An 18,835-nucleotide genomic window follows, 5' to 3' on the forward strand; every position below is an offset into this window, starting at 1 on the left:
CTAAGCTGTAGTGCAGGGGTTCTCAAACTCGGTCCTCAGGACCCAACACAGTTCACGTTTTCGAGGTCACCCAGCAGGTACACAGGAGCATTCATTACTCACTGACACATTTTAAAAGATCCACAGGTGGAACTAATTATTTCACTTGTGATTCTGTGAGGAGACCTGGAAAACGTGCACTGTGTTGGGTCCTGGGGACCGTGTTTGAGAACCAGTGCTGTAGTGTGTCTTGAATTGTGGTGCTCTTTGTTACCTGTACTCTATTTTTGTTATTTATTTACTGTAATGTTAAGTTCTGTCTCCCTGTACTGTTTTGTTGCATGACCCTTGTAAGGTGCTGTGAAACACTTATGGAGACTATAAATAAAAAATAGATACTTGGGTATTATCACGGCGCCCATCGCATCACATCGCATACCACTAATTAAGGTATGTGATGGCATGCAATGGACCCGATTTCAGTGTTTTCCCGGGGCTGTGTATACAATTTTAATATCGCGTCGCATCGCATGCCATTATAATGGCATGCGATGCGATGGACGCGATTTTCCATTGATTCCCATGTTAAATGGGCCCCCCACACCCAATTTTTAATTGTATACCCACACTGATGGGTTATGAGTATGTGAAATGCCCCCCCCCCCATTGTTAACGCCACCCCACTATCAACGCCAACCCGAAGCCTGGCGAGTGCAGCGAGCCCGCGAGGGGCGGCGGTACGCGTCCTACGACCTTTTCATACCCCCACTATCCACGTTGGCATGGAGTTGATTTTATAAAGTGTGACGAGCGCAGCGAGCCACCGAGCCCAAAGCGTGGTGAGCGCAGCGAGCCCCGCGAGTGGACACATATACCTGAGAAGTTATGCGCGTCCCCTCGCGGGGCTCGCTGCACTCGCCACACTTTATAAAATCAACTCCATGCCGACGTGGATAGTGGGGGTATGAAAAGGTCGTAGGATGCATACCGCCACCCCTCGCGGGCTCGCTGCGCTTGCAACGCTTCAGGTTGGCGTTGATAGTGGGGTGGCGTTAACAATGGGGGGGCCATTTCACATAGTCATGGCCCATGAGGGTGGGTATACAATTAAAAATCGGGTCTGGGGGGGGGGGGCATTTAACATGGTCAGAAGGCGTACAATTAAAAATCGGGTAAAATCGCGTTGCATCGCATCGCATGCGATCATATCGCATGCGATCATATCGCATGCGATGTGATGCAACGTGATTTTTCATTGTACAATGCCCTGCGATGGAAATCGTGGGTGCCGTGATAATACACAAGTACCAAAAAATATATAATAATAATAATAATAAGTATAATAATAATATGTGAATCAAGTGCATTGTAGGAACAAAATCTAGACTTTTGACCTAGTTTTTCGACACATTTTTTCTTAGCGTTCTATTATGATTTTCCGTGTCATAAATTATATGAATAAAGATTGGTCCTGCCAAAATTATTTATACATTTATTTTGATAATTTCCAAAAATTATTACCTCCCATTAAAATCCATCAATTTCAATTGCAACATATTTATATTATATCAAGGGTGCAAAATATTTATTCTTGTATGCATGCCACTAACACTTTCACTTAATGCTGATTTTAATTTGGCATAAACATTGCAGAATGTGTGTATCTTTACATCAGAAAGCATCTAATATTAATGGATTAGATCAGTTGTAGCCAACCCTAGCCCTCGAGAGCTACCAACAGTTCACATTTTCCAGACAACCTAGCTGCTGCACAGCTGCACTCATTAATCACTGACACATTTTAAAAGATACACAGATGGAGCTAATTAGCTCACTTGTGATTCTGTGAGGAGACCTGCAAAACATGCACTGTTGGTAGCTCGAGGACTAGGGTTGGCTACCCCAGGATTAGATGTACAAGCACACCAGTGGGCTACTTATACCCCTTTTCCAATTGGAAGCCGGGTCGCACCTGGCATTTTGTACTCTGGCGCGAAACGACTTGCAAACCCTTTCCCACTGGTGCCCTGAGCCAGCATAAAGCCGGATGGGTGACTAGGGTGACCAACTCATCCCTTTAATCCGGGACACATATTAATTACACAGGTTCTGTGGCAGTTTAAAACCAGGTGAAATGGAGTCTTGAGGTGTGGCAGTTTAAAACCAGGTGAAAGCCAGCCACAGAACTTGTGTAATTAATATGTGTCCCGGATTAAAGGGATGAGTTGGTCACCCTATGGGTGACGTCATTGGAAGGCGGGACCAGGGCGGTGCTGGGAGATCAGAGTATCTCAGCATCTCCCACCAGTGGCTTCTGTATTGCAGTGAACGGGGCCTGGGCCGCAACAAACTGTTTTACCTATTTCCGCTGCCCCTCGTCCCCGGGTCCAACCCAGGTTATATCAACATATCAGCGTCCCTTTAAAGGTATATGACATATAGAAGAATCTATTTAATATAATGGGGCAAAGGACAGAGCTAAATCTCCTGATGATGACAAGTGCATATTTGCCAGGGAGACTCTCTAACATTTCCCTGACTCCCTTAAGATTCTAGCAATCTCCTTGATTGCTCCTAACCACTATTATGTAGCTGTGATAGAATTGTGTTTTTGACACTAAAGGTGCATACACACGGGGCAATATGATCGCTGGCAATATATTGCTAGCAATATATTGCTCAGCAATCATATTGCCTCGTGTCCTGTTTTTATCTGCGACCAGAGATGGTCGCAGATGAAAATTTAAACACTGCTGGGTGAAGAGGCAGGGGATGTCGCTGGTCGGAGGAGCATGTTCCTCCGACCAGCGACCATTCAGGGGCTGAAAACGGGAGCGCGCACCCGGCGATTTATCGCTGGTGCACACTCCAATCACTGGCAATATGGTCGCTCAGCGACCATATTCCCAGCGATTTCAGCCCCTATTGCTGCCGTGTGTACACAGCATTAGTCTATTTATAAAATTTGCCTCCACAGCTCATATCAATGAGCCAGATGCGGTCCGTGACACTGCACAGGTGCACTGTGACTGGCAGTGACTTCCTACTGGAAGTCCTACCTGCCAGTCACCCTCAGGAAAGGCAGTCCCATTAGGAGGTGTTTCCTCCCCCTGGCAATGTAGGAAGCCACTCACTATCCTAGCTGGCTTCAATGGGCTGCAGCTGATGCATGCGCAGTACCATCACGCTACTGCACATGCCTCTGTAGTGCCTGTTAGTTACATTGTGTAGGTGCCAAGACCCAGATGGCAGTGGGGACAAGGTGGCAAGGATCTTCTGTCTCAAGTCAATGAAATGTTGATTAAAAGCACATTGATGTACATATTCTTCCCAGCCCCTAATATTAGATTATTTACTATTACTATATAATAGCCTGCGAAAAGGAAGCATGAGTATAAGTAATATCAGGACATGAGTTAAGCAAGAGAAGGTTCATTAAAAAGGCACGTATACTATTGTGTAACCAAATGTCTTCTTAATTTCTCTCACAGTAATCAGAGTCTGTATAATTACATAGAACCACTCCTTCTTCCCAATAAATCATTACTCATGTCTTTAAATAGTGGTATGAGACACCGGTATGATTTCCACAAACACATTAAGTTTCACATTTTAATGAGCAAATGCCTGATAATATTATTCTGGTGTGGTAGAATAGATGGCCGCAGCTAAAGGGATCTAAGAGGACACATGGCCCCGGTGCTGGATATCAGTGGGTGCTGAAGGGTCACAGTGGAGCAGGAGGAGATTGACGACTGCGCTGTGTCTGTGAGAAGAGCAGCAGCGGCTGATAGAGGTTGTGGCTGGATGGTATAACAGTGGCCGGCAGCACTGGTCCAGCTAGCAGCAGTCACCACTACAGGTCACTGTGACAGTTTACACTAGGGATGCACATCACATTGCAATGTTTTACAACCATCATGTTATTTTTTGATGGTAGTAGTTTTACCATTCGATGGCGGCATTCTGATGTTTTCCGCCATCAAAGAAAGAAAGCCCCTCCAGTCAGCCGCACTGAAGATATTGGTGGATGCGCAAAAAAAGAGCTTTCTTGCGCATTCGAGAATCATATGAATATTTTTTTTTATCAAATTCTGCTCATACTGTATGTAACCCATTGTTAGCTGCATTAGGTGGCGGTACTGTCAGCATTTACCACAGTGGGCTGGTAGCTGTGGGCAACTGGCCATTCTCAGACATCATACATGTTTAATCTCATGTCACTCTGCAGCTCCCTGTGATCCTCCCATATCCGGCACTCACCAGTGGTGACTAAGCCGGTGGTGCGATAGGAGGCTGCTGCTAGATCTCCATCCCTTCCTCTACCTGTACAGCACTTAAACATAGAAACATAGAATTTTACGGCAGATAAGAACCACTTGGCCCATCTAGTCTGCCCCTTTTTTTAAACATGTTACCTCAAACCATATTTGATCCTTATTTTTTTGTAAGGATATCAATATGCTTATCCCAAGCATGTTTAAATTGTACTACTGTATTTGCGTCTACCACCTCTGTTGGGAGGCTATTCCACTTATCTACTACTCTTTCTGTGAAAAAATTCTTCCTCGCATTTCCCCTGAATCTTCCTCCCTCTAGTTTCAGTGCATGTCCTCGTGTTCTGTTGCTCCTCTTCCTGTGAAGAATGTCTCCCACCTGTACCTTGTTAAAGCCCTTGATATATTTGAAAGTTTCTATCATGTCCCCCCTTTCCCTTCTCTGCTCTAAAGTATACATATTAAGATCTTTTAGTCTTTCTTGGTACGTTTTGTGATGTAGGCCATGCACCATTTTAGTTGCTCTTCTTTGTACAGTCTCTAATGTATTTATATCCTTTTGGAGATATGGCCTCCAGAACTGAACACAATACTCTAGGTGAGGTCGTACCAATGACCTATACAGTGGCATTATTACTTCTTTCTTTCTACTGCTGATACCTCTCCCTATGCAACCAAGCATCTGACTTGCCTTCTTCATTGCTTTGTTACATTGCCTACCTGCTTTTAAGTCCCCTGAAATAGTGACACCTAGATCCCTCTCTTCCTCAGTAGTTTCCATTATAGTGCCATTTATACTATATTGAGTCTTTGGATTTCTGAGACCCAAGTGCATTATTTTGCATTTTTTGGCATTAAACTGTAGTTGCCATTCTCTTGACCATTTCTCTAATCTGCCTAGATCCTCAATCATTTGTTTTACCCCTCCTGGTGTGTCTACCCTGTTGCATACCTTTGTGTCATCTGCAAAAAGGCACATTTTACCCTCAATTCCATTTGCAATATCACCAATAAAGATATTAAAAAGCACCGGTCCAAGTACAGATCCCTGGGGTACTCCACTTGTAACCTGGAGTACCCCAGGGATCTGTACTTGGACCGGTGCTTTTTAATATCTTTATTGGTGATATTGCAAATGGAAATGAGGGTAAAATGTGACTTCTCCTGGGTGAGTCACCACCATTAAGCACAGTGTAGTGGTAAAGTGCAGGGTATGTAGTGTAGCATATAGGGAATGTAGTATGTGTATAGGGGCATGTAGTGTAGCAAAGAGGGTATGTAGTGCAGCATATCGGGTGGTGTAGTCTAGCGATATAGTCCAGCATATAGGGTCATGTAGTGATGTTGTGGAACATGCTGCTGGGGATATGTGATAGAAGTTTAAGGTATTTGGGGCACACAGGGTCATGAGGGGAACATGTTGCTGGGGGGGGGGGGGGGAGTGATAGAGATGCTAAGGGCATTTGGGGCACACAGGGATATATCGTCCAATAGTATAGTAGGAGGGGTGCCGAATTACTGCATTGCGCTGGGTGACAGAAATCCTAGTATCGGCCCTGTGGTATACATTAGTGTTCAGAATGTTGACATTGTCTGAATGTTGACATTCAATATTTAAAAATGGACAAGACATTTGGCATGTGGTTTTAAAAAGGGCTATTAACAAACCCGAACTGAAGCCTAACCCAAACCTTATGTGTAGTCTAACACTAACAGCTGGCTATCCCTAAATGCCACCTAAGAGGAACCCTAGTCAACATTGCACATTTGACATATTTAATGTGGACCTATCCATATTGACATTCTGTCAACATTAACTCCATGTTAACATTCTGAACGTATAGTATTTTGTTTAACATCTCTAAAGTAACATGGTGGTAAACGTATGCATGGTTGTTATGTGGCAGAAGCGGTATCAGCTATGTTCGGTGATCCCAATTCTCTACCATTTATGAAGAAGTGTGACACTATGCCCCACTGTCAGTATGGACAATGCTATCTACAAGTAAGCATGCCGATATGCTGGCCAGTCTATGAATGGTCAGTAGCACTGACTGTTCTGACACCTGCAGCTATTGATTTTGACAGCTGTAGCTGACATTGCCCGTACATCATGACAATACTGTTCCTGTCTGCTGGCTTGGGGCTACATAGAAGATCTTGCGTTAGTAGCAGGATCTCCCACATGCATAGTGACCCAGTTGGGAAGTGAGACATAGTCAGCACTAGGCTGATGCGCTGTAGGGGGTCTGGTAATACCCCTTTCCCTCCAATGAGGAATCCAATACGCACAGGACCGCACATCCGATCGGATCTAATGGCAAACATTTGCAATTGGCCACTTTCACCTGATTTCTCACGATACATCAGAATCAGGTGAAAAGTGGCCAAATTGCACTAGCTTATGGCCAGCATTACTTCTACACATCTGGTTTAAGAGATATGTTTAAGGTAGGAGATAAGGTGGAAAATAAATCCTTTATCCTTTAGAAATAAATAACAGGAAATAAAAAGGTGTTTTGTGTTGTCTGTATGTGTATGTGTATAGATTTTGTAATATGTTGGTGCAACAAATTAATAATAATATAAATGGTGAAAAGTTCTTGTAAAAATCCTGATTCAGTCTGTGCTGTCTGTGATTTACCAGTGTGAGAATTACATGTTCCCATATTACCACGCAAATTGGCCAGTAGGATGCAAAATTAGCATCGGTTGTAATTTATGACATTTTCCACAAAAGATCCACAGTCATTTTAATGTTGATGTTAATTTGGAATAGGCATTTATTTACTTAGAATTTTACCACATGGGATGAAGGATCTTACCTGCACTTGTATCCCAAGCCAGTCAAATGCGTCAAATCCCGGCTTTGTTCTCAGGATTAGCAGTCCTAGAAGAAATTGTAGTCCAATCCCCCAAAATACTTGCCGCCAATGAACCTTAAAAACAAACAATTATGTAGATGTATAGTTATCACTGCAATCTGACATGATATCCTTAGAAATGTTTGCTTAATCGCTTTTAATTGCCTTACAAAATGTCAAGTTCCTTCTTGGGGAGGCAAAGCCTAATAAGATGATACTGCAGGTAGAGTAGCACTGTACAGTCAGGACTGTGAATATGTATGTGCAAGCAATGACAGAACACAGAGCTCAGGGCACTAAAGGTGATGCTGTCACTAGCCCAATAGCTAGCATGGAGCCAAGAACAGCACCTTGCAGCCAGTATTACTGCAGTCTGCAGCAGTGCTGCTCAGTGTCCTTTGGATGCTCCAGGCAAACATCCTACAGTGTTTGCAGCTGTTCAACACATTCTCAGGCTGCTCCGGACAGCACTGCCATGTACCTCTGCATGACGTCACGTCAAGTGTTTATTATTATTATTATTATTATTAATAACAGTTTCTTATATAGCAGCTCTTTGCAGAGAATATTTTACCGTTCACATCAGTCCCTGCCCCAGTGGAGCTTACAATCTATATTCCCTACCACATATACAAGCACACAAATTCACAATAGGGTTAATTTTGTTGGGAAATAATTAACCTACAGTAACAGTATATTTTTGGATTGTAGGAGGAACCTGGAGTACCTTGAGGAAATCAAAACAAGCGCGAGGAGAATATACAAACGGCACACAATTAGGGCCATGGTGGGAATGGAACTCATGACCTCAGTGCTGTGAGGCGGCCCAGGGCTCTCCTGAGTCCTCTAACGCCTCTTCTTCCGGTGTCCATGTAATACACAATGGGTCAGCTTCCCCGTGGCTGTGCAATACCATCCAGCTAATATGCTCTGCAGGAGGCAATGGCTGAAAATAGGCTCCTCCTGCCTGCTTCTGTCATCCACCATTGCCTCCTAAAAGGCCTTCAGGTCACTCAGATCTCTGTCTCAGATCTGCAGCCTAGTGGGGTTATTTAGAAAGCAATGCTGCCCCCTGAAAATCTGCGAATGGTTGTGAAAATATCGCCAACCATTGTCCAGCAGCAAATCAATTCGCAACCGACCCTCTCCACAACTCTGAGCTAACATCACACACTCTCCATGAAAATGCTTGGGCACCCCTGCATTTTTTGTGACAAACCTCCCGGATACGGCTGGAAATACCCACAAATGGCAAATTCCTGTCAAACAGTGGCCGGGTTGCGACTAAAAAAGTTGCTGATTTTTTATGCCTTTCATACGCGCATACTGTGACCCCGACGCATGTGTAGTCATTCAATTATCCATTGGTTTGTGATATCACACAATAGCGATCAGGTCTGAATAACCCTTTAGATCAGTAAATCGGTGTCTCAGATGCAGGCACTTACGTTGACACTCCCGCAAAAAAAAGGTGACACATCTCCATTTTGTGGAAGAGACCCAGTCACTGCCCCTTTCCTGTCCCCAAACACCTGTCAATCAGGGTGGGTCTCAGAGGCACGGCATGAGAGGTACTGCGCCCCCCCCCCACCCACCCACCATCAGGCCTGTCTGAATCAGGCCCTTAGTCCATTTAAGTGCTCAGTTTAAGACATCACCATGAGTCATACTGGACATGATTACATTTGTGCTCATCACATTGCAACATCAATATATTTATATTTGGTACTTGTTTAGTTTCACGGCGGCCAATATATTGGTCGATACGATGCGATCCGATGCAATTTTTTACCTGATCATAACCCCACTATCCACTACGCATGGAGTTGGTTTTATATAGTGTGGCGAGTGCAGTAATCTGCGTCTGCTCGCCACGCTTCGGGCTCGGTGGCTCGCTGCACTTGCCACACTATGGGGGAGATTCTCTAAGGTAAAAATGCGGTAAAAACCCTGTTATCTGGGTTTTTACCACATTTCGGGATGCTCTAAGTATCCCCCGCCGGGTTACCGCGGTGGTGGGCATCGGCAAAAAAATCTGGCGATGCCCCATAGAAGCCAATGGGCTTCTAACGCGAACCCACCGCCGCCCCGCACGGACCCCCGCCGCCCCCTCCCCTGTGTCCACCTGTGAGCTCATCCCTGCACTGATCCTCTCCTGGGTGCAGGGAGGAGGAGAGCCTGGCGCAGCAGCAGCAGCGCCGGGTGTGTGAGGGAGGGGGGAGCCACCGGGACCTGCTGGGACCCGGCGACTCTCACCACAAAGGACAGCTCTTAACGCAAGAGCTGTCCTTTGCTATAATTATCGCATATGTTACTGCATATGCGATAATTATGTATGCGAAGAGAGGCGAAGGGGGGCGGAGCTGAGCGGCAAATATTAGAGAATCTCGCCCTATATAAATTCAACTCCATGCGTAGTGGATAGTGGGATTATGAACAGGTAAAAAATCGCATTGGATCAGCCGATATATACGGGCCGATATCGCATCCGATATATCGGCCGCCGTGAAACTAAACAGGTACCTTATATTTTCAGAAAATACCATAAGTGTTTTACTTATTCTAACACATCAAACAGTATATATTACCAAAATTGTTTAATATAGTTCTTAATGATATTGAGCCTACATGCTAAGCAATGTTTTTAAAACTATATCAATCAGAAGGGGGCCAAAATGAGTGATATCTTTTAAAAAGTCGGTACTTGTGTAATATCTGGGCGCCTGATTTTTTCATTGTATTGCATCGCATTGCATGCAATATAGTGGCATACAATTCATGCAATGCGATTTTTTATTGTAAAGACCCAATTTTTAATTGTATAGTCACCCATTGGTAATTTCATACCCCCACTATCCAACTACATATGGAGTTGATCTTATATAGTGTGGCGAGCGCAGCGAGCCACCGAGCCCGAAGCGTGGCGAGCGCACGCAGAATACATGTAAAGTAATCCGCGTCCCCTTGCGGGGCTCACTGCGCTCGCCACGCTTCGGGCTCGGTGGCTCGCTGCGCTTACCATACTATATAAAATCAACTCCATGCGTAGTTGGATAGTGGGGTATGAAATCACCCATGGGTGACTATACAATTAAAAATCTGGTCTTTACAATGAAAAATCGCATCGCATCACATCGCATGCCTTAAGTAGTGGCATGCAATGATAAAATCGGGCGCCCAGATAATACACAAGTACCAAAAAGTCATCAAGTGTGTATGGGACTTCACAGTTAGGGTTTCAAAGATATCTATGCACAATTCACTCAGTCAGTACCTCAGTCAGTTTGATTTTACCAAGTTTGCACATAGATATCCATAAAACTCGAAATACAGTAATGTGCCTTGAATTCTGAGCTTAGGAAACGCTGCAATAGGGAAATGAGGGCCGGAAAAATTTAGTATTGGTAGTGATGGGGGTCATCGGAGTAATAAGTTCAATTACTAAAAATAATGATTTGAAAGTAGATATGATTATATCTTCTGGGCAAACAGGTTAAAATATATGAACCCAACTGTATAAGAAGGATATGGTGTTACCCTAGCAGACCTATCACACATCCCCCAACAGGGAGCGTAAATAAGGTATGAACCAGGTTGAATCAGGATGGATTAAATTGTAGATATACAGAACTAAGAAGGTTAGCTATGTTGGATGTGCCCGTGCAAAAGGCCCCGCCGTACGTCCCCTATGTGCAGGATTGAAAAAAATTGTAAAACTGGCGCCTCACTGTCCCCCTATTGTCTATGTCTATTTGTATGGTTAATGTAAATGTAATTGTCCAGATGTCATCTTTTACCCATATAACACAAAAATGTATAAGGTTAAAAAATAACTAACTGTTGGCCAAAGGCAGAAGATGTTCATACTCTGTCAATGTTTCTGTCAGTAAGAAAACAATAAAAATCACTTAAATTTTTTTAAGTGGCTATTCCAGGCACTTGATGATGTGATTCATCCATGCTGCACTATGTTGCAAACCTAGGTTTTGTAGAGCTGGAAGCTTTATGTTGTCATTGGTTATACGCTGCCCTCCATTCCCTCTCACCCTGTTCACACAGGAGACAACATTATAAAGGTCAGCTAGGAGGGGTCATTGCATGATTAAATAGTAAATGGTAATAACAACAAGTGCAGAAATAAATAGTTGACTTTGTTTTGTTATCTCTTTATAATTGATATCTGTCGCACAGAATATAATTGTTATACCGGTATCAAAGATTACTGGTTACTTAAAACATACAGGGGGAAATTTACTAAGATGGGAATAAGACTTCACATGTGATGTTGCTATGGGCAATCAGAATCTACTTCTTATAAATTTAGCACCCTCTAGAAGATAGTAGACAGGATCTTATTGGTTGCCCATAGCAACATCACATGTCCAGTCTTATTCCCATCTTAGTAAATTTCCCCCACAGAAGCTGCTTTTTCCTTACAGTCCAACATGTAAACAACTTAGTATGACATAGATTATGATGCCCTATAAGAACGACCCGGCACATCTAGTCTGCTCTTTTCGGGTTAGTGTAAGGGGTTAGGGTTGGGTTATGGTCAGAGGCAGAACTACCATTGGTGCAGCAAGTGCACCAGGGCCCTTGACAACTAAGGGTCCCACTGCTGCCCAAACCAGCAATGAGTTATTGTGAACTTGGGTTTGCTGGAAGGGGTCCTAAATTATATTTTTGCACATGAGCCCACAATCCACCACTGGTTATGGTATCAGGATTTTGGTAATATGATAAGGGGTTAGGGTATAGATTTAAGGTTATGGCCAATGGCTGCTTCAATATAAGTGGTCATAAAGCTTCAATGGTACAGTGACCACAAATAATTTATATATACTGTATCAAGTGTTCCCCACACCTTTATTGTAAGTTCCCTTGGCCAAGGCAATATCTTTGCACGTACAGTAATTGTTTGCATTGTGATTATTTCAATGATACATCCTGTATAATATGTTACACCTTTATAATGCTAGAATAACAATAAGACAGACAGTAATAATCTGCCTCCATAGGAGTGGAACGCATTCTGCTTTGGAATCTGTCCCTGCAAAATCATACTGTATCTACGTATGTGGGATTGTGGACACAGCAGGGTTTCTGCCTAGATACCTTAGTTGGATGTTTGGAGAATATGAGCATCAGCAGAATGTACATCACCAGGCCTCCAAACGAAATGAGCTGATTGCTTCCCATTCTTGCTGTGTCAAATATAAGAAATAGTATAACTCCAGCAATAAGACTGATCCAAATGACCCTATGGAGAAAGCACAATTATGTTGTAAATTAATAGCTCTAAAATTCAAAGTACATCATTTTAAATGTTAAACCAATGTTTGATGGGTATTGTATTTCTGTGACATGTACATTCTGTGTCCGTACCAACATATATCACAATAAAAAAAAAAAATTAAACGTTAAGTTTTAAGAAAATATTCATTAAGTGGTGCCCCCCTAAAAAGAGAGTACTTCTCACTGTCTCCATAGTTACCAGCTGCCTAAATCTGCCTAATGGTAGGTCTGGCCCTGTATATAATGCTGCAAGTGTCCAATTGGTGAGAAATATAGATTGTTTTACACTTACCATTTCAGCCAAAACCATTGTTTACTGAAGAATGTTCCGACAGGGGAGAAGAATTTGACAATTTTGATCTCATATCTGTCCATGAATAAGTCCCAGCATACAAAGAAGATGGCCAACACAGTCAGTACAAAGAGTGCCAGCGCTCTTCTAAAGTTCAAAGCACAGGCTGCGACCACCATCACTAAGAAACCTTGGAAAGACATATGATCTTATTTGTTAAGTTACAAAGGCATTTGTAGAAGTTCAAGTGCATTCAGTGCTGCAACAATAATATATGTGCCAAGCATAAGTCAGACAAACATACACAGAGATACACCAAAAGACAAGCAGAGATAATACACATTTGTTTGATTACCAGTAACTTACTCAGATTTTGTTTCAGTCGGATAAAAAATCTACTATAATAAAGCAAAAATAATGTGCCTGATTCAGCCCAGATCACACGACCCTGCATGCGGACAAGCCTACACTGGCCATTTGCAAGTTGAGTGACAAGAGCTAGGTTTTTCGTGACACCCCACAGCCTGGTCATTGGGACAGAAGGCCGCTGACATCAGCAGCCTTCTTCTCCCCATGGCCATCGCAGTGTCTAGACTTGGCACTGCGGACAGGGGGAAAACCATTGGATGGTGAGTGACTGTGAATGCTTTTCCCCCTGTGTGCACGGCTGCAAACATATTCGCTGTTGTACACAGGGGCGGAGGGTACTGGCCGGACAGCGTTTACGTGATCACTGAGCTCTGAATATTCACAGCCCAGCGATCAGGTCAGATTTAGGCACAATGGGTGAGATTTAATAGGATGAGAGATTCAGAAAGTGAGAGATTTTGTGAGAATTCTCCAGTTTTTTTAAAGAGGCAATCATTTACACTGCAAAATCAAACAGGTTTTGCAGTGTAAATGATTTCCGCTTTAAAAAAACTGGAGATTTCTTACCAAATCTCTCTCTTTCTGAATCTCTCATCCTATTAAATCTCACCCTATATTACTTATCACATCCAAATAAAAGCAGTAATACATTTCAAAAGAAATAAATCATTAACTATGTATGCAAAAGCACCTATCAGCTTCATATGTCAATCAGCCAATAAAAAGTGTCTGTCTTCTGTGTGTGTTTGTACTAGCTAGCTCTGGGGAACCTGCAATTGAGCTTCCGGAAGGCTAGATCGCCCATACACACGTAGCAATGTGTGTATGGGCTATCTGTGCTACTGTAACTCAGTGTTCTGGGTGCATATGCAGGAAATCTCTCTATATCTTGACTGCATGTGCTAAAGATCTTAATGGGCGATGGCACATCACCATCCCTATGGGGCATACATGGAAGGCAATATGTGCTTAATGTCTAAGTGATCTTGACAGATTGCTTAGAAAATGAGGAATAACCCTGTGTGTATGCCCCTTAGTATCTGTACCGACCTGCATCTATTCCCATTTACAGGAACAAGCCCTTTGCAATAAAGTTGCAGATGTTACATGTTATATCCAATTTAGCAACATATCATAACTGTGATGTCCAATACATCTATGCATGTTACTTAATTGACACTGCATCCAACACATATATCCAACTGCTATATTGCATCCAATCTCCCATCCAAAGTGACGGGAGATTGTAGAGCGATATTCAACTTTTTTTGAGTGCCAACGCAATTTTTCAAAATTGGTGTGAAAATTGGCAAGCAAACATTTTTAATCATCATAATGACCTGTAATAATTACCTTACTGTATAGGAAATATAATCTTATTTTACACAACACTTTTGATTTGAATGTGTATAATAAATGTGAGCCACGCTGGTGTTTTTAATCTATTTTTTGCGCATCTCTCACAGAGGTTAGAGGGTTAAAGGTGCATACACACTAGATGATTTCTTAAACGATAACGACTTGTCATAATGACATTTAGCTGCATATAGTCTAGTGTGTAGGCACTATGTCGCTGATAATGTGCAGAAAGAAGAATGACCCCCCACACCATGGCTTGTCGGAGCCAATATCAGCAAGTGTGTATGAACTATGTTGCTGATGATGTGCGGAATGCAAACCATCTACCCTTGCCCCCGATACCATAGTTCATTGCCGCCGGCATTGGCAAGTGTGTATGCACTTGCTGATGCCGGCACCTCCGCTGTGCCCCGGTGCACATGACCTCGCTGGATACACATATCATCTAATGTGTAGTAAAACTGCACAATGACATGATAGTTTGTGCCAGGATAAAGGCATTTTATCAGTGATTCACTATAAATTCTTCTGACATGTTACTTTCAGTATACTGATCCTTGCTTTGTACTGCTGTTACGAAAAGAGCATCAGAAATCACCTGGCACTGATATAGTTCATGCTTACCTGCCAACAATATGCCATAGATCACATGTTTAATTAGGGATTTATGTTTGCGGCAGAAGGCACATGCGGCGTCATATCTGCTTTCCAAGCAACTGTGTAAGAAAATACATTGAGATGAAAGAGCCGACATTATGTTAGTAGTGACGATTTCATAGTGAATCCAATGTAAAATCTTTATATATATATATATATATATATATATATATATATATATATATATATATATATATATATATATATATATCACCAGTATGTTGAGTTCCGAATTTTTTTTTCAAACTTAATGGGTGAGATTTAATGGGATGAGAGATTCAGAAAATGAGAGATTTGGTGAGAAATCTCCAGTTTTTTAAAAGCGGTAATCATTTACACTTCAAAATCCAACTGGTTTTGCAGTATAAATGATTGCTGCTTTAAAAAAACTGGAGATTTCTTACCAAATCTCTCACTTTCTGAATCTCTCATCCTATTAAATCTCGCCCATCAAGTCTACAGCTATACAGGTATCTTCCATGTCCTGTGATTACATTTCACAGAATGGATTTGGTACAAAATACAGGCAGTCACTTTCCCGATGGCCGGGATGCCAACAGAGGCAGCCTATCCCTAACCCCACCTCCCCCACAGCCTAGCCCTAACCTCCCCATCTACAATTTAATCATTTCCAAACACTTTCATAAGTGCATGTCTACCAATTTAGTACAGACATTAATATATTCAGTAGTGACATATGTAGTAAAAGCAGTCTCTTCACTGTAGTGATCATTTTAATACATACATAAAGCCAAAGTCCAAAACAACAGTTTTTAAGTTGAATTACTGAAGGATGTGTTTCTGAAATTGCTCTTTAAGGACAATATGGCAGACATGGGAGGCCAACTGACCCCGGATGATGTGTACAAACAGCTATACAAACTCAAACGCAGGGAAGTGGACTTTCAAATGCACGGAATCTCCCTCTCAGATTATTATCGTGAGAAGATGATACCGAGGGGATTCCGTGTCAAAAATATGCCCACTATTGGCCGCTACAGCCCGGAATTCTGCCGGAAATGGACAAGCATTTTGAACAAATGTAGCATGGACCTCATCCTCCTCGTCATCGAGGAGTCCACTAAAGAACTCAATAAAACCAAAGAAGACGTCCAAAAATATGAACACCAAAATATCCATATCCTGCAGGAGGATACCACACAGGAGTGGCTCCCTAAACTACAATTACAGTGCGATAACTATCGCCGAGAACTGTTAAAATTTAAGAGGGCCAAGTTTCAAACAGTCCGAGAAGACTATGAACAAAATCAAGTTTATAGATGGCTCATGGGAGGGCATGAATATGCCAAAAAACAACCATACCAATCCTGGCGCAAGAGAAGAGAGGCCAGATCAAGAGCCATGTACTCTTCAAATAGCGAAACAGAAGCACCGCAAGTAGACTCCGAAGGAGCAACCATCATTGCTGAATCCCCTTTAGGGGCGTTTCCAAAAAACCAGGGCAAAAAAGGACGAGGACGAGGACGGCCACCCGTCGGGGAGGCCAGAACACGAGGATACTTAAAAAGAACCCAACAACAGGGTCAGTAGTTTATAACCTTTCTCAGAGACGTTTGACAGACATAGAGCTTCAGGTATTAAATAAGGGCCTTTCATTCGTACCAACAGTGGGCTTCAATGATTTAGACTGGAAAGTGGACTCATATAGATTCTCCAGAAAGTTGCGCCTCAGAGAATTCTATCAGGGAAAACCGCAAACGGCCCCCACAGAGCCACACCAGAACTTCATCAATCAACGACACCAGTCAAAGTTTGACCCCATATCCCAGAACCCAGCTATCAAGACCTTTTCCAGACTCCTTGATGAGAGTGTCGACAAATATACCAAAGCAGCTACAGTCCACCACTACAACCTCAATAAAACCGAGATGACAGCATTAAAAGCCCTAGCTGACTATAAAGACGTCATTATCCGCCCCGCCGATAAGGGGGGCGGGATAGTCGTCATGGACATCGAATATTATCGCAATGAAGCCCGTCAGCAATTAGATGACACATCTACATATACCAAACTAAGGGGAGATCCCACTCTCCAGTATAAAAAACAAGTGGATGCACTTCTACAAGAAGCCTATGATGCCAAACTTATTTCTGAGAAGTTAAAAAATGCCTTAACACAAGACCACCCCATGACACCTATCCTCTATACTGTACCAAAGGTACACAAAAATCAACTACGACCACCGGGAAGACCGATTATATCGGCGAACAAATCACTATTACAACCAATATCACAGTTTCTAGACGGCATTCTACAGCCCCTAGTGATGAAACAAAGTACCTTCATTAAGGATACCACCAGTTTTCTTGTAAAAATCAACCAATTGGGACCATTGCCACCGGATACCATTGTCTGTGTGTTAGATATATGTAGTCTGTACACCAGCATCCCACATGGGAGTGGATTACAAGCCATGAGACACTTCCTTATACAGGAACAGATGAACAGCATCAACATTGACCTGTTTATGGGCCTTCTAGAAATGGTACTCACCAAAAATTATTTTATATTTGACAAAGAGTTTTTTCTTCAGACAGCGGGATGCTCTATGGGGAGCAATGTCTCCCCGTCATATGCAAACGTGTTCATGTTCGCAGAGGAACAAGCGATGTTCTTTGATGATGCAGAAACAGCTAACAACATCCTCTCGTATTCTCGCTACATAGATGACCTATGCATATTCTGGACGGGGGGTGAGGCTTCATTGAAAAACCTCCTCAACAGCATCAATGAGCGAACATCCACCATCAAAGTCACATACGAGTATTCATTAGAATCCATGCATTATTTGGACGTCCTGATAACAATCAAGGATGGCATCATCTCTACCACTCCATATAGTAAACCAACGGACAAAAACACCGTGCTTAGGGCCAATAGCTTCCATCCCAGAGCCCTCAAACAAGGCCTACCACGGTCTCAAATGTACCGGATAGCACGCATAACAAGTGACCCAGATAAACTATCAGAAGAACTCGACAAAACAATTAGAAAGTTCTGGAAAAGAGGATACGACTACAAGGATCTGAGCAACACTAAAAGAGAAATAATGTTGATACCCAGGTCAGAGCTATTGACCACTAAACAGCGCTGCGCTAAGAACATCATGCCTTGGGTGTCCAACTTTACTACTACTAGCCGAATACTAAACCGAGCCACAAGAGCTCTATGGCCGATAGTTGCTACAGACAAGTCCCTTACAGATCTTAAGGAAGTAAAACCAATGACCGTGTTCCGAAAAGGCAGAAACATAAGAGACTATGTAGTCCACACGGACATATCTGGCTTTAACATTGAAAACACCAGGACACACTTCCTAAGCAAGCCAAACGGCTGTTACAAATGTCCAAAGTGTGTCACTTGTTCACACATGATTGTTGGTAACACATTCTATAATTCCGCTAAAACTCAGTCATATAAAATTAAGCACGTCCTAAACTGCATGTCCACCCACGTAGTTTACATGGCCACATGCCCATGCCAATTGATGTACGTGGGGAAGACCACCCGAAACATGAGAGATCGCATGGCCATGCATAGATCCACGATCAACAACGCACTAAAGGGCAAACCAGCTGACCAACCGCTGGCCAAACACTTCGTGGACAAAGGTCACAAACTATCTGACCTTAAATATATGGCCATAGATCAAATACCTGCATCACTAAGAGGAGGTGATAGAGCAGGCATCCTGCTTAAGCGAGAGGCAAAATGGATCCTC

At 42.8% G+C, this 18,835-nt stretch overlaps 1 protein-coding gene across 1 annotated transcript in view; it reads right to left on the reverse strand.

Annotated features, from left to right (window-relative positions):
- Nucleotides 1-18,835, reverse strand: part of SLC28A3 (solute carrier family 28 member 3) — an 83,786-nt gene that overhangs the window by 31,155 nt on the left and 33,796 nt on the right. Inside the window, exons 4-7 of the mRNA XM_083158337.1 lie at nucleotides 15,060-15,151; nucleotides 12,708-12,897; nucleotides 12,236-12,380; nucleotides 7,082-7,195 (exon numbers count right to left, since the gene is read on the reverse strand). Of these exons, the coding sequence (XP_083014463.1) occupies nucleotides 7,082-7,195; nucleotides 12,236-12,380; nucleotides 12,708-12,897; nucleotides 15,060-15,151 (541 nt within the window). The remainder of the gene's footprint in view (nucleotides 1-7,081; nucleotides 7,196-12,235; nucleotides 12,381-12,707; nucleotides 12,898-15,059; nucleotides 15,152-18,835) is intronic.

This window comes from Crinia signifera, chromosome 1, assembly GCF_055691185.1.
Source record: "Crinia signifera chromosome 1, ASM5569118v1, whole genome shotgun sequence".
NCBI classification, from domain to species: Eukaryota; Metazoa; Chordata; class Amphibia; order Anura; family Myobatrachidae; genus Crinia; species Crinia signifera.